Raw genomic sequence first — 13,019 nt, 5'->3', positions numbered from 1 at the left:
CTGACCAGCAGTCGTGTAGTGATGGAACCCTAGTAACCCCCGCAAGATGACAATTGCATCCACCTCAACACAAAAGGAAGTTCACAGCTTTTAGCAGCTCCCCACACACACACAAACAAAGAGGCAGTTGGCAGTTAGAAATCAGCAATCATTCACACACCCCCACTACCCTCCAGAATTCTCAGGTAATGACCTAATTTACATATGAATTGATGCTAAAAGACTAGCCAATTTAGCTTCCACTTGGCTGACAGAGGGTTAGAAAAGTCTGGGACTTCTAGTGTAGTGACCAACGTAGCAGCGTTACAGTTTACAGTATGAGTGATTTAAAGTGACCTTGAGTGAAATAAAGTGACCAACATGAACAATATTCCTATGTGTAGGATTGTCCGGCACCACTCCGAGCTGGCAACCAGTATCAGCAGCTCCGACCTGACCGAGTCCTTTTTTCTCTTTAATATATGTTTCTCTGTTGTTTTGTGTCATTGTTTTTGTTTTTCTATTGTGGACTGCTGTCCCCCACAATGGAGATCAGAATTCTATGGACAATGGTATTCTTTATTACATTTTTTACGGCGTCTTTGTCCGGAGAGTGCGTGGAGGTCCGATCTCCCATTGTTTACAGCAGGGATCAGCTGTTAGCCCTCGGAGCCTCCGCTGCCCTGCCTACCGCTAAGCAAGCTAACATCCCCCGCGAGGTGAGGAGGAAGAGACGCGATACTCGGGCCGGGATCGGGCGTCGCAGTAAAGTCAGGAGGTACCGGCCAGCGATTCCATCTATTATTATGGGGAATGTGAGATCTCTCCCCAATAAAGTAGACGAACTGGCAGCCCTTACCCGACATCAGAGGAGCTACAGGGAGTGCAGCCTGATGTGCTTCACAGAGTATTGGCTCCGGACTCACACGTAAACATGGATGGTTTTCATCTGATCCGACAGAACAACGGAGAGTGGTAAGAAGAAAGGAGGGGGTCTGGCTGTGTTTGTGAACGATAGATGGTGTAACTCTGGGCATTTATCTATCAAAGAGACGCTATGCTGTAAGGACATTGAGCTGCTAGCGGTTAGCATGAGACCGTACTATCTACCGCGAGAGTTTACACACGTGATTATGATAGCTGTGTATGTCCCGCCCTCTGCTAACGCTGCAGCAGCCCGTGAGGTCCTGCACACTGTAACCAGCAGACTCCAAACGCAGCACCCTCAGGCCCTTTTCCTGATCTCTGGGGACTTTAATCACATCTCCCTGTCCTCCACTCTCCCCACCTTCACCCAGTATGCAGTGTTGCCAACTCCTCAGTAAGGAAAATCGCTATTGGCTGTCCTAAAAGTCGCTAAATGACGTCATCGCCAAATTTGCACAATTGGTCATGCTAATGTAATTGTAACCTACATTGTTGGAGAGAGAAATAACATCGTGGAAGAGACATAAAGTGAGTAAAAAACGTCCTAAATGCATTTAGAGTTTATTTAGAACTACGAATTCAATTTATTTTAGCAATTATTGTTTTTTGTAATGTCACAATTCCAACTCTGCTCATTTATCCGGGCTTGGACCGGAAAAAGTGACCCGAAATAGGCACTCTGGTGGAGTTACTTTGTGTGTGTGTGTGTGTTTATAAGTAGTTTTAAACCTGATCCACAAAACAGCATGGAGGATGACCTCAACAGCATCACAGACTGCATTACGGATTACATGAACTTCTGTGTGGACAACACCGTACCCATCAAAAAGGTACGTTGTTTTTCTAACAACAAGCCATGGAAAAATCCTGAAATTAAGGCTCTCCTCAAGGAGAAGAAGAGAGTCTTTAGATCTGGAGACAAACAGGAGCTGAGAGTTGTTCAGAAGAAGCTGAAATGGAAGATAAGGCAAGGAAAGGATAACTATAGGAGGAAGATGGAAGAGCAGCTGCAACAGGACAACATCAGAGGGGTTTGGAACAGCCTGAAGACAATTTCAGGACAAAAACCAACCCCCCAGGCTGCAGGAGACCTGGGGTGGGTGAATGACCTAAATAAATATTTTAATAGGTTTGATCAAACACCCACCCCTCCCACAGCATCGTCACCCCTGCTGCAATCTCCTTCATCTTCAGGGACTGCCTGTCCTTCATCTCAGGACTTCACACCTCTCAGCTTCACACCTCCCAGCTCCCAGTCATTACACCCACCCCCGGCTTCTGTGGACTCCAACATACACACCCTTCCCCCAAAATCTACTCTTTCTATCTCAGCACTTCAAGTGAGGAATGAGCTTCGCAAGATCAAGGTGCGGAAGGCTGCAGGTCCAGATGGCGTCAGCTCCAGGCTCCTGAGATGCTGCACAGATGAACTGTGTGGCATCCTAGGTTATCTGTTCAACCTGAGCCTGTCACTGGGGAAAGTACCACAGCTGTGGAAGACCTCCTGTGTGGTACCGGTACCAAAGACCTCCCATCCCAAGGACCTCAGCAGCTACAGGCCGGTAGCCCTGACATCGCATCTGATGAAGACCCTCGAGAGGTTGGTTCTAAACCATCTGCGCCCCCTGGTGAGGTCTTCATTGGATCCGCTGCAGTTTGCTTACCAGCCTGGCATTTGGGTGGAGGACGCCATCATCTACCTCCTCCACCGAGCTCTGACTCACCTGGAGAAGCCTGGAAGCACTGTGAGGATCATGTTCTTTGATTTCTCCAGTGCTTTTAACACCTTCCAGCCACGACTTCTGAGGGACAAGCTGGAGCTGTCAGGAGTGGACCACCACATGTCCCAGTGGATACTGGACTACCTCACAGAACGCCCACAGTATGTGAGGTCACAGGGCTGTGTCTCTGACACGCTGGTCTGCAGTACGGGGGCCCCGCAGGGAACTGTGCTGGCACCGTTCCTCTTCACCCTCTACACTGCAGACTTCTCCATCAACTCCCCACGCTGCCACCTACAGAAGTTCTCTGACGACTCTGCCATAGTTGGCCTTATCACAGGTGAGGACGACTCAGAGTACAGACAGTGGACTCTGGACTTTGTTGACTGGTGTCAGCAGAACCACCTGCTGATCAACGCCGGGAAAACGAAGGAGTTGGTGGTGGACTTCCGGAGACGCAGACCCACCACACTGACACCGGTGAACATCCAGGGAGTGGACATTGAGATAGTGGACTCTTATAGGTACCTGGGTGTTCACCTGAATAATAAACTGGACTGGAGCCACAACACTGATGCTCTTTACAGGAAGGGTCAGAGCAGACTCTACCTGCTGAGGTGGCTGAGGTCATTTGGAGTCCAGGGAGCGCTTTTAAAGACCTTTTATGACTCTGTGGTGGCATCTGTCATTTTTTTACAGTGTGGTATGTTGGAGCAGAAGTTTATCGGCAGCTGAGAGGAAGAGGTTGGATAAATTCATCAGGAAGGCCAGCTCTGTTCTGGGATGCACCCTGGACCCAGTGCAGGTGGTGGGAGACAGAAGGACTCTGGCCAAAATAACATCTCTGATCGACAGAGTCTCCCACCCCATGCATGTAGATGTTGCTGAACTGCAGAGCTCCTTCAGTGAGAGACTGCTGCATCCTCGATGCATGAAGGAGCGTTTCCGCAGGTCCTTCCTCCCTGCAGCTGTCAGACTGTACAATCTGAACTGCTCCCAACAAACATAGATGTTTACATCAATGCTGTAACTGCAATAAGTTAGTTAATTAACCAATTCGCACTACAACCTGGTTTGCCTCTTACCTGTAATTATTTTTATTTAATTTAATAATTGTACAGTACTCTCTGTTTATAGTAACCATTGTCCTTAATGTAAATATGTAAGAAAAATTGTGTATGTTTCTGTTCCGTGTCCTGTGATTGTTTGTTTGTATATTTATCTTTTTGGCTGCTGTTACAACCAAATTTCCCCCTTGTGGGACAATTAAAGGATTATTCTATTCTATTCTATTCTATTCTATTTACAAAGGAAGTGGTATGTGGAGTGCAATAGAGTCAGTTAATGGTTTGTGTGGGTGTGGGTGTGTGTGTGGGGGGGGGGGGGGGAGGGGGGGCTGAGCTCAGGACTCTGATGGCTTTTGGGAAAAAGCTATCTCGCAGTCTGGATTATCGGGCCCTAATGCTGTGATAGCGTCTGCCAGATGGGAAGAGGAAGAAAAGTCCTATCAGGGGTGTGAGGGGTGGACGAGGGGTGTGAGGGGTCAAAAAACAATACACCATAAAAAAAACACTGAATTTGCCAAAGCGCTATCAGCTGTTGCCTGCTCGTGGCGGCGCCACGAGGCGGAAGTCCTTTTTTATTTTGGATGAGGCATTCAGAGGTTGGAGTCTTGTAATGAACCCCTGGGATGAACTGTAATGAGCACCCATGACAGCAAAAAATGTGGGTGTTTGACGTCCTCTCAAAGCGTTGACATTTGCTGTCAAGGCTTCTCTATTTTTACTTATATTCACGCCTTCTTAGGAATGTAAACAGGAGGACGTCTGAAGCTTAGATCTAAAAAGATCTGAGATTATAGTAACATGTGCCAAAAAATGGAGATTCCAACAGCATCTGGAACCTGTAGTTAAATTTGTGTCATACTTTGCTATCAAGTGAATAATTGTTTTTTGTTCGTTTGTTTGTTTTTTGCATGTGTGTATGTGTGTGTGTTTTGTTTGTTTTTTTGGCATGCAATTGATTTCTTCGGATGTGTTTGATTCAAACTGTGTGAAGAAGCTCTAGTGGAACACCTGCCTGTAGATCAGATGGTGACACTGCAGGGGAGTGTGACATTTAACCCAGTGCTCTCACAGCAACCCAGTGACACTCACTGCTACAGGGCAGAAACTCTTCTTGACCTAAATCAGGATTTTTTTTCTCCAGTTTGCATAGCAAAAATCCTTGGGTAAGATACTAACCCCAAGCTGCTCTCGAATGCATCCATCAGAGTATGATTGTTTGATAAAAAGCACTTATGTAGAGGAAAAACCAAGCATAGAAAATGCTTTATAGTTCTGTAAGTGCTTTGAGCGGTTGGAGTAAAACAGTGCTATATAAGAACTAGTCCATTTACCATATAGAAAATACTAAGATGTAGGGGGAAAAGTACTTGTGTGAATGAGATATGCTATATAAAGTGTTTCAAGTGTGTAAAGAGAAAAGCACTATAAGAAGAACTTATTGTTTTAAAGTGTTTAAAAATCTACATTTTAAGGCCACCAGATGGCAATAGGTTGGGTTGGTTACATGATAGTTCTCGATGAATACAAGTCAATGATGGTGGAGTGATTGTGGCTCAAAGAGTTGGCAGTTTGTCTTGTAACCAGAAGGCTGCCGGTTCGAGCCCTGGCTCGGACAGTCTTGGGCGTTGTGTCCTTGGGCAAGACACTTCACCTACCGCCTACTGGTGATGGCCAGAGGGGCCAATGGCGCAATATGGCAGCCTCGCCTCTGTCAGTTTGCCCCAGGGCAGCTGTGGCTACAACTGTAGCTTTCCTCCACCAGTGTATGAGAGTGAATGAATAGTGGAATTGTACAGTGCTTTGAGGTTCTTGAAAAGCCAAATGCAATCCATTATTATTAATGAGGCTAAATGAACCAATTTAGTGATTGGCTAAATTGTTGTTTTTGCCATAAAAAAGTTTTATTTTACCCAGAAATTGCTAGAATTCAGCCAATGCATCATGACTGGTGAGTTAATGATTTACAACGGGACATATTCCTTTGATGGCACCAGTTTACACATTTACAAATATACAGTACAAACCAGTCAACAACAGAAGCTTACACGATTGTGTATATAAGAATTCCGCGATTGTGCAGGTTGAAGGTAACGTGTGTCAGGACACATGCCTGAAAGTAAACTGGTGCTCTGGCGTGAGCTGGCACAATAATTATCATAACTTTTACAGTATTTCATTCAACTCATTTTAATCACATAATTATAAAGCACTCCCTTAGATGTCAGACTACAATCCTTGTATAAACCCTCCTTGTTATATTCTGTCATTAATAAACATAGAAGGCCATCTTTCCACCAGCTATTTTCTATTTTAAGTACTGTTTCGATCAGCCCTTTAAACATATTACTGTACACGAGGGAGGACAATTTACAGTGAAAATATTAAATATTCCCCTAACGTATTCCATCTGGGTGGCCTGATAACTCCTACATCATTAATAGTTCAAATGTCCGGGAGTAACACGTGAGTGCACGTGGCTGAAGACTTGATCTGGCAGCACAGCCTCACTGTGACACAAGACAGTGCTTTCTTATCTACCCTGTAGGCTTATAGAACAAGCCTCTTTTATACAAGCAAGATCGTAACATGACATACTGTCTGATGGAGCAGCACGGGGTGTCACTTTCGAATGTAGTGATGCGCAGTGAAGCTGGAATAGCTCATATGAGCAACACAAGTTCGCTGATGGTTTCTCTCCTTTAACAGATGCCGAATAATAGACTCACTCAGAGAGAAGAGCGTGAGTGCCATTTGAGCAGCACTTTAATTATTGTAACTCTCCATCCTGTCTGGCAGCAGTTTATGCGGCTGTGGTGTCATTTAAATCCAATCACTGTCTAAAACAGGTCGTTATTGCAGGCACCTCCAGCCATTCTTTAGTCAGTTCCACTTGTTAGCATTCCTTTTTTTTTAACATGCACTGGTCTCTGAGTCTGTCTGTCCTCTTTGTTAAATATCTCACATGTTGGTAAACATGCATGTTTGCTTTATTACTAAGGGTTCATATTCATGTCTGTACAGCAGTTAATTTGCTCATGTTAGCACAAAGACTGTAAATGAAACAGCAAACCCTAAAGCTAAAGCTAACCCATAGATCCAGAGACCAGCCCTTGTCATTTTCACTTTAACACTTTGTAGTTTGTTTAAGATCTGTAATATTTTGATAGAAACCTTTCGCTAAAATTGTGATCTAAGGCTTTGGGAAATACTTAAAGAATTCCAGCTCAATCCATGCACTTGTAGTTGATGAAAGAAAGTCGAGGTGCTTCCTTGCCTCTGTGATGGTATTTTGATTAATGTGAGTTATATTTTACTCCGTTGTTAAGGTCAAATAAAAAAAACTTGAAAAGGACACATGTTTATCTTACTGTAGGTTCCAGAGGAGTGCAAGGATTAAATCAAATTTAAAAAAAAAACTTTTTATACTTTTTACATTTTTAAATTATCTAAATTGCTGGCGTTATATACTTTATATATATACTTTCTCTAAAATCAGACTTATAAGATACAAAAGAGTGAACCATCTGTATGCTGAAAATCAACTGTGAAGTCAATCTTTTCATTTCAAGGCACAAAAGCCCTTCCTGTCTTTTCAGCAACTGAGTTAATGTCACTCATTATTTGCCCCCAAAAATCAATTGACTGCCTTCGGTTTCAACAAAAAAAACGCAGCCATCAGAAGGGCACTAACAGGATGATGGCACATTTCCTCATGTTGGCCTCTCTGCACTGGTTACATGTGGCCTTTAGAATTGATTTTAGCATTTTACAGCTTGTTTTTTTTAAGGTAGAACTTGCCTTGGGCTGGAGACAGAGGGTAACAGGTTATTTGATGTCTAATGGGAGAGGCTTCTGCAGGCGATATGAACGTTACAATCTACAACTACAAGTTGTTACTCAAGACCTGCTATTAGGATATTAAAGGTAGCTCTATTTGTATTTTTCAAAATAGAAAAAAATTGAATTGAAATCTCCCTCCATGGCATGCAAACATCACTTCTCCTCTCCTTGGTCTTTAGTGTTTGCATGTGGCCAGTCTCTAGCCACATCCAAAAAATGCAGAATTCATCTGAAGAAAAATGTCCTTGCTGACCACTGTAAATATTAAATGTGGTGGCAGAACATGGTGGCTTCCACAAACCAAAAACCTGCTCCTATGTTTTTTTTAATGGATTGACAATAAGTTTGTCAGAGTGCATCAATTTCTTGATATAACAGACATAATTACACAGTAATCTATGCATATTTATGAACACAGTATACTTTTTTTTAGTGCTGTCAGTCTCATTAAAATGAGATTAATGCCATAACCGCATTAACACGGCAAATCTCTGTTAGCGAGTTAGTGCGGATTGGCCCATGCATGGGGCTGCACAGCATCAATGCGTTAGTGCAGTTAGCTCGTTAACGCCGTGCAGCCCCAAGCACGGGGCGATCGATGCTAACTCTCTAACAGAGATTTGCCGCATTAATGCGGTTATGGCATTAACGTCATTTTAACGAGATTAATGCTGACAGCACTACTTTTTTTTTTTTTATATTAAATAACCTAAGAATTTATTGAACCCACCTTTATGAACTTAGCTGATACATAGCATTCTAATATAGCAGCTTTCTTCTCCATCAGTTAAATGCAGTGTTGAATTTTCTTGGTAATTTTAAACCTTCATTATCTACGTTCATGTTTTTACCCACAGCAGGGAAGAAGAAGACAGCTGTGGTTGTATAACTCCCTTCCTTGTTATGTAGTGCTTGTAGATCAGAGGAACCATGTAAAGCCATTAGCAGGGATGTCTGTGGCCTCACTGGTGTGCACATGCACTTTAAATGGGAATGTAGTATTGAAAAACAACTTCATGGAGATCAAAAACTAACATTTCAAAGCTGTACTATACTGTACTGTGCTGTATGTGTGCCTCCTATTATCAAACAAACTAGGAACAATTACCTTATTCAGCACTGGGATATCTTTATGATTTACTTTTTAGTCCACATTATTCCCATTTTGGTTCACTTAGCATTCTCATAAAAATCTCTGACTAAAATTTTCATCTGTTATAGAGACAGACTTGCTGGATGACAGAAGAATCAATATTGGACTTACACCAGAACACCTCTTCACCTAAAAGCTATTGCCTGGTGCATATGTCGGGTTATGGTTCATGGTAACACCTTGCATGATGCTAAAACCATTTAGACTTGTGCTTGAGTGCACTCAACTTGTTAATGTACAAGTTACAATTTTCTCTGGATTTTTTTTATTTTATGTTATTAATTTTTCTTTTCATTTTTTAATTGCATCATATGGCTCAGTAATGTGTATAGACAGTGTTTGCAATCCAGGGACAGCTGCAACAGTACAAGTTCTGACAATGGGTCTGAGCATTATATCTCCATACCTAACAGCATTTAGAGTATTTATTGGCTAGCTTACGGAGGTTTATGTCCTTCAAAGACATGCCTCCTCAGGACCTCACGGCAACCTCTCTGAGTCTGTTTCTGTCTGGTCAGAAATATGCACACGTAGCCTACTAGAGGTTTTGTAGGTCAGTGCAAGTGGCAATGCTCCTTCTGTTTTTCCTGGTACAATTCTGCTGCTTGACTGATGCCCTTCTACAGCCCTGTCCAGCTCCCCTAGTGTTATGACCAGTTTTCTGATATTTCCTCCACACACTTGAGATTGTACTGGGAGACACAGAATACATTCTTGTGACTGCACTTACAAATGTGCAGGCCTGGAAGGCGCTCGACTACCTATATAATCTCAATAGGCTGCAGGCGCCATCTCATGTTTGCAGACTAAATCAAGATCAAGTGTTTCCATGTGGTCAAATGTTTTTCGACAAAAGCCTTTGTGTCAGATATGGATGGCAGTGATTTTGAAAGAGAAATATGAAAAACCCAGTGTTTTAAGTAAAGACTGTTACTGTACCTTACACTGAAAACATCAGCAATAAAGTAATAAAAGGCAGCAGTTTTCTGTTGAATAAAGTTTTCCAGCTGATCAGTAACTCACAAGAGATACTGATCATCTATAAAATGATATAAATATAAGGAAAAGGGGGTTAAAGGCATCTTGAGTCCATGACAATCTGATCTTTTCATCTGGAGCAAAGAGCTAATAAATGAAGAGGCAACACAGGATTATTATGAGCATTTGGGATCAGGGAAAAGACACAAATCACTCCATAACCCCAAAAGAAGAAACTACACAATGGTTTTGAATCAAAGTTCATATACGGACAAAATGCAAAAGAAATGTGCTTCACGCTAAATTGTTTACGCCATTTGAATTTCAAACCCCACATGCATAGTAGAAATGAGGGAAAAGGGAGAAAATATTTCTACGTTCTCATTACTGAAAAAACTTTTTGAAGCCAAAAGCAGAGAAGACTCAAGTGAGCAATGAGGGTTAATGGAGTCACAGGAGATACTATTTATTCAATATTTATTTGAGCTATACAAGTTTGTTCTTTGAAATCCAGTCCTCCTCTTGATGGCTGAGGTACATCTCAAATTCTACTTTTTCATTATAAAGGAAAGAAAAAGCAAAGCAGAAAAACAAAAGTCAGACAGACATGCAATACTTGCATGAACTGGTTCTTAAGTCACATGATTTGTGGCGATTTGACACCACTGGAGACAAATTAGTCATCTAGCAAGTAATTATCATCCTAGTTCGAATCAGATGTGCCAGACAAACATGAACGCAGCAGGTCAATATCAGAAAACAACTCCTAATCTACACGTTCTGTGATTATGATGGATGCAATGTTTCCACCTTAAATTTTTAGAAACACTCGTGCAGATATTAGTGATTTTTTACATAAGATCATGATTACGTTGGAAGCAGAAAATTACTATAACAATTTAATTTATAAAATTGTTTAAAACATGCTTTTCTTTTTATTTATGACAAAATAAATGTTAGATGTTAGAATATTGATGCAAATGTATACAGTGCAGAGTTTGATTTAAAAAAATATATTTTATAATTTAGATGATGTTTCTATTACATTAATAGTTTAGCTCTTTACAAAAATGCCAGTGTCATGTATAACTCACCATTTGCACAAAAGTCCATCTAATGTAAAATGAATTTGTTTACAATAAAATATGGAGGAATCTGCTCAGGTAACATTTGGGGAGAGTTAACGTATATGATGGTGTAGCAAGAAGATGGAAAAGAATGCAGAGGTATCATCTGGTTCTTCTATACCACTGCAATTAAGAGTCTTAACATCCTAGGACCCGGCATCCACATATGTGTACATCACATTTTGGGTTGTCTCGACCAAAATACTAAATTTAGCTCCACAAGGGCCTGATATCCACTTACGAGGACGTTATACTGCCTCTGTTTTATCAAAATTTAAAATGAATGTCTTCATATGTGGCTTTCATTTTTCTTAGAAACAAAAATCTGGTAAAAAAAAAAAATCTGGTGATTCTTTGTTTTTACATTCATGAGGTCCCAATCAGCCCAAATATCAAAGAGAAATTAAAAATGCATGCCATGGAAAAGTTCAGGTCTTAGGAGGTTAAGGTTGATGGAAGTCTGTTGCTCAAAGGTTTGGCGTTTTGTTTTTTGTTTTTTGTTTTTTTTGTTTTGGGGGGGGGGGTGGTGTTTGGTTTGTTTGTTTTGAACAGTGCATGCCTTTTTGTACTGATTGTACATGTAACTTCTTTTTGCGTTCTCTTTACATGGCAGAATATAACAGCTCTGGAAATCAACATCTGAAGATTATTTACTTTGATACACAATGGGGGAAAAATTTAAGTCAAGTATACACACACAACAAACTGACACACAGATATTAATCAATATTGATATTAGGTGTTTAAATAGGTGTTTAAATCATATTGAGCACCTATTTGCCAATAGTGCTGTCTTCGCCTCCTCCAGCTGATACAAATATTCACACAGCACCTTTTTTCCAATAATGCATCATAAATGCAGACAAACACGTTTCACCAGCAGCTGCATTAGTTGATGTTCACAACACTTTAAAGAATTTTGAGAAGCCAGTAAAGCTCCCATTTCAACAGCAATTAACTATTTAACTATTAGCACTTACTCAATAGATATATCAGCCATCTGTTTTCATTGAGCTACTGACTAATGGCTAATTGCTAATAATAAAAAGCATTAGGCAGCAAACCTTATCAATCCTGCCTGCCTATAATAATAAGACTAAAATGTGTTATGTTTCTTTTAAACTCTCAGACTGAAGCTGAACAAGAGAATCTTAAAATGTCACAAATATAGATTGTACAGTTACTATCGTTTTTGTGTATTTTATTGTTCATGTTGTATTTGTATTCTAAGCTTTACACACACAAAATGTATGTTAGTCTGTAACTTCTAATTTAAAGGGGCAAGGATCCCTAATTCCCTTTCCTCAATGCTCAAACAAAGGCTCATGATAACATGTAAACCCAATGCACAGCCCCACTACTACAATGAAAGAATTCATAAATGTACAAAGTTAATAAAAGTAAAAGTTAATAAAAAAAAAAGTAAGAGAATTGATCTTATTTGATTAAAAAATAATTTTCAAATATTTTAAGTCATGTCGGTATAAAAACAATGTGACTGGAATCGTGTTAAAATCACCCACACAGACACATTACTTCATGTTCCAACTCTCCTTATGATAAGATAGATGAGGTTAAGCTGTGCGTTTGGACTCACCGTTTCCCAAACCGCCGACTGCATGAACAGACCCAAGTACAGAAATGCGTCCGTCCATTTCAATCGGGAGCTTCCAGAGATAAGCATGCTGTGCGATGACATCTATGCTCGCTTTGAAAAGTGCATGTAGAAAAGTAGAAAAAACAGATTACAACAAACTATTTCCTCCTTAAATTTCCACGACTGTCAACACCCAATGAACTGAGCAGCCGGCTGACAGTTCGCCGGTATTAATGCCGCCCGGTCTCTCTCCAGTGTCCGGTGAGTGAGACAGTGCGCATTTACACGCGGAGAGGGGCCGGTGCTGGACAGAGCCAAACAGTTTGCGCTCCTCCCTGAAATGGAGCAGAACACACAGACGCAGATGCGCGCTGACAAGAGGGAAGACAGCGAGTGGAGTCTTCACGAGCAGGAAAACGGTGTGTTCATAGGTTCGAGGTTTTTACTCTAATTGCATAAACGGATAACACAGGATAATTTTCAGGCTCCGTACTGGCATGTATCTCCTGAAAAATGTATGCACAAAAGTTTAAATCTCATTTTGCACTGAATACCTGTTTTAGGAAGGGATAAACATGTATTTAGAGTTGTTAAGATTTAAATTATGGTTCTGTTTAAATACCCAAATAG

The 13,019-nt window shown here is 41.1% G+C and overlaps 1 protein-coding gene across 1 annotated transcript in view; it reads right to left on the bottom strand.

Moving 5' to 3' along the window:
- ghrhrb (growth hormone releasing hormone receptor b) overlaps positions 1 to 12,774 on the bottom strand; it is a 76,030-nt gene extending 63,256 nt beyond the window's left edge. Inside the window, exon 1 of the mRNA XM_085137225.1 lies at positions 12,390 to 12,774. Coding sequence (XP_084993351.1) covers positions 12,390 to 12,491 — 102 coding nt within the window. The 5' untranslated portion in view covers positions 12,492 to 12,774. The remainder of the gene's footprint in view (positions 1 to 12,389) is intronic.
- Between the last annotated feature and the right edge of the window lie 245 nt (positions 12,775 to 13,019).

The sequence above is a fragment of the Neolamprologus multifasciatus genome, chromosome 17 (genome assembly GCF_963576455.1).
Source record: "Neolamprologus multifasciatus chromosome 17, fNeoMul1.2, whole genome shotgun sequence".
Classification (NCBI taxonomy): domain Eukaryota; kingdom Metazoa; phylum Chordata; class Actinopteri; order Cichliformes; family Cichlidae; genus Neolamprologus; species Neolamprologus multifasciatus.
Note: the sequence above shows the minus strand (reverse complement) of the source record. Positions and strands in the feature narration are given on the sequence as shown.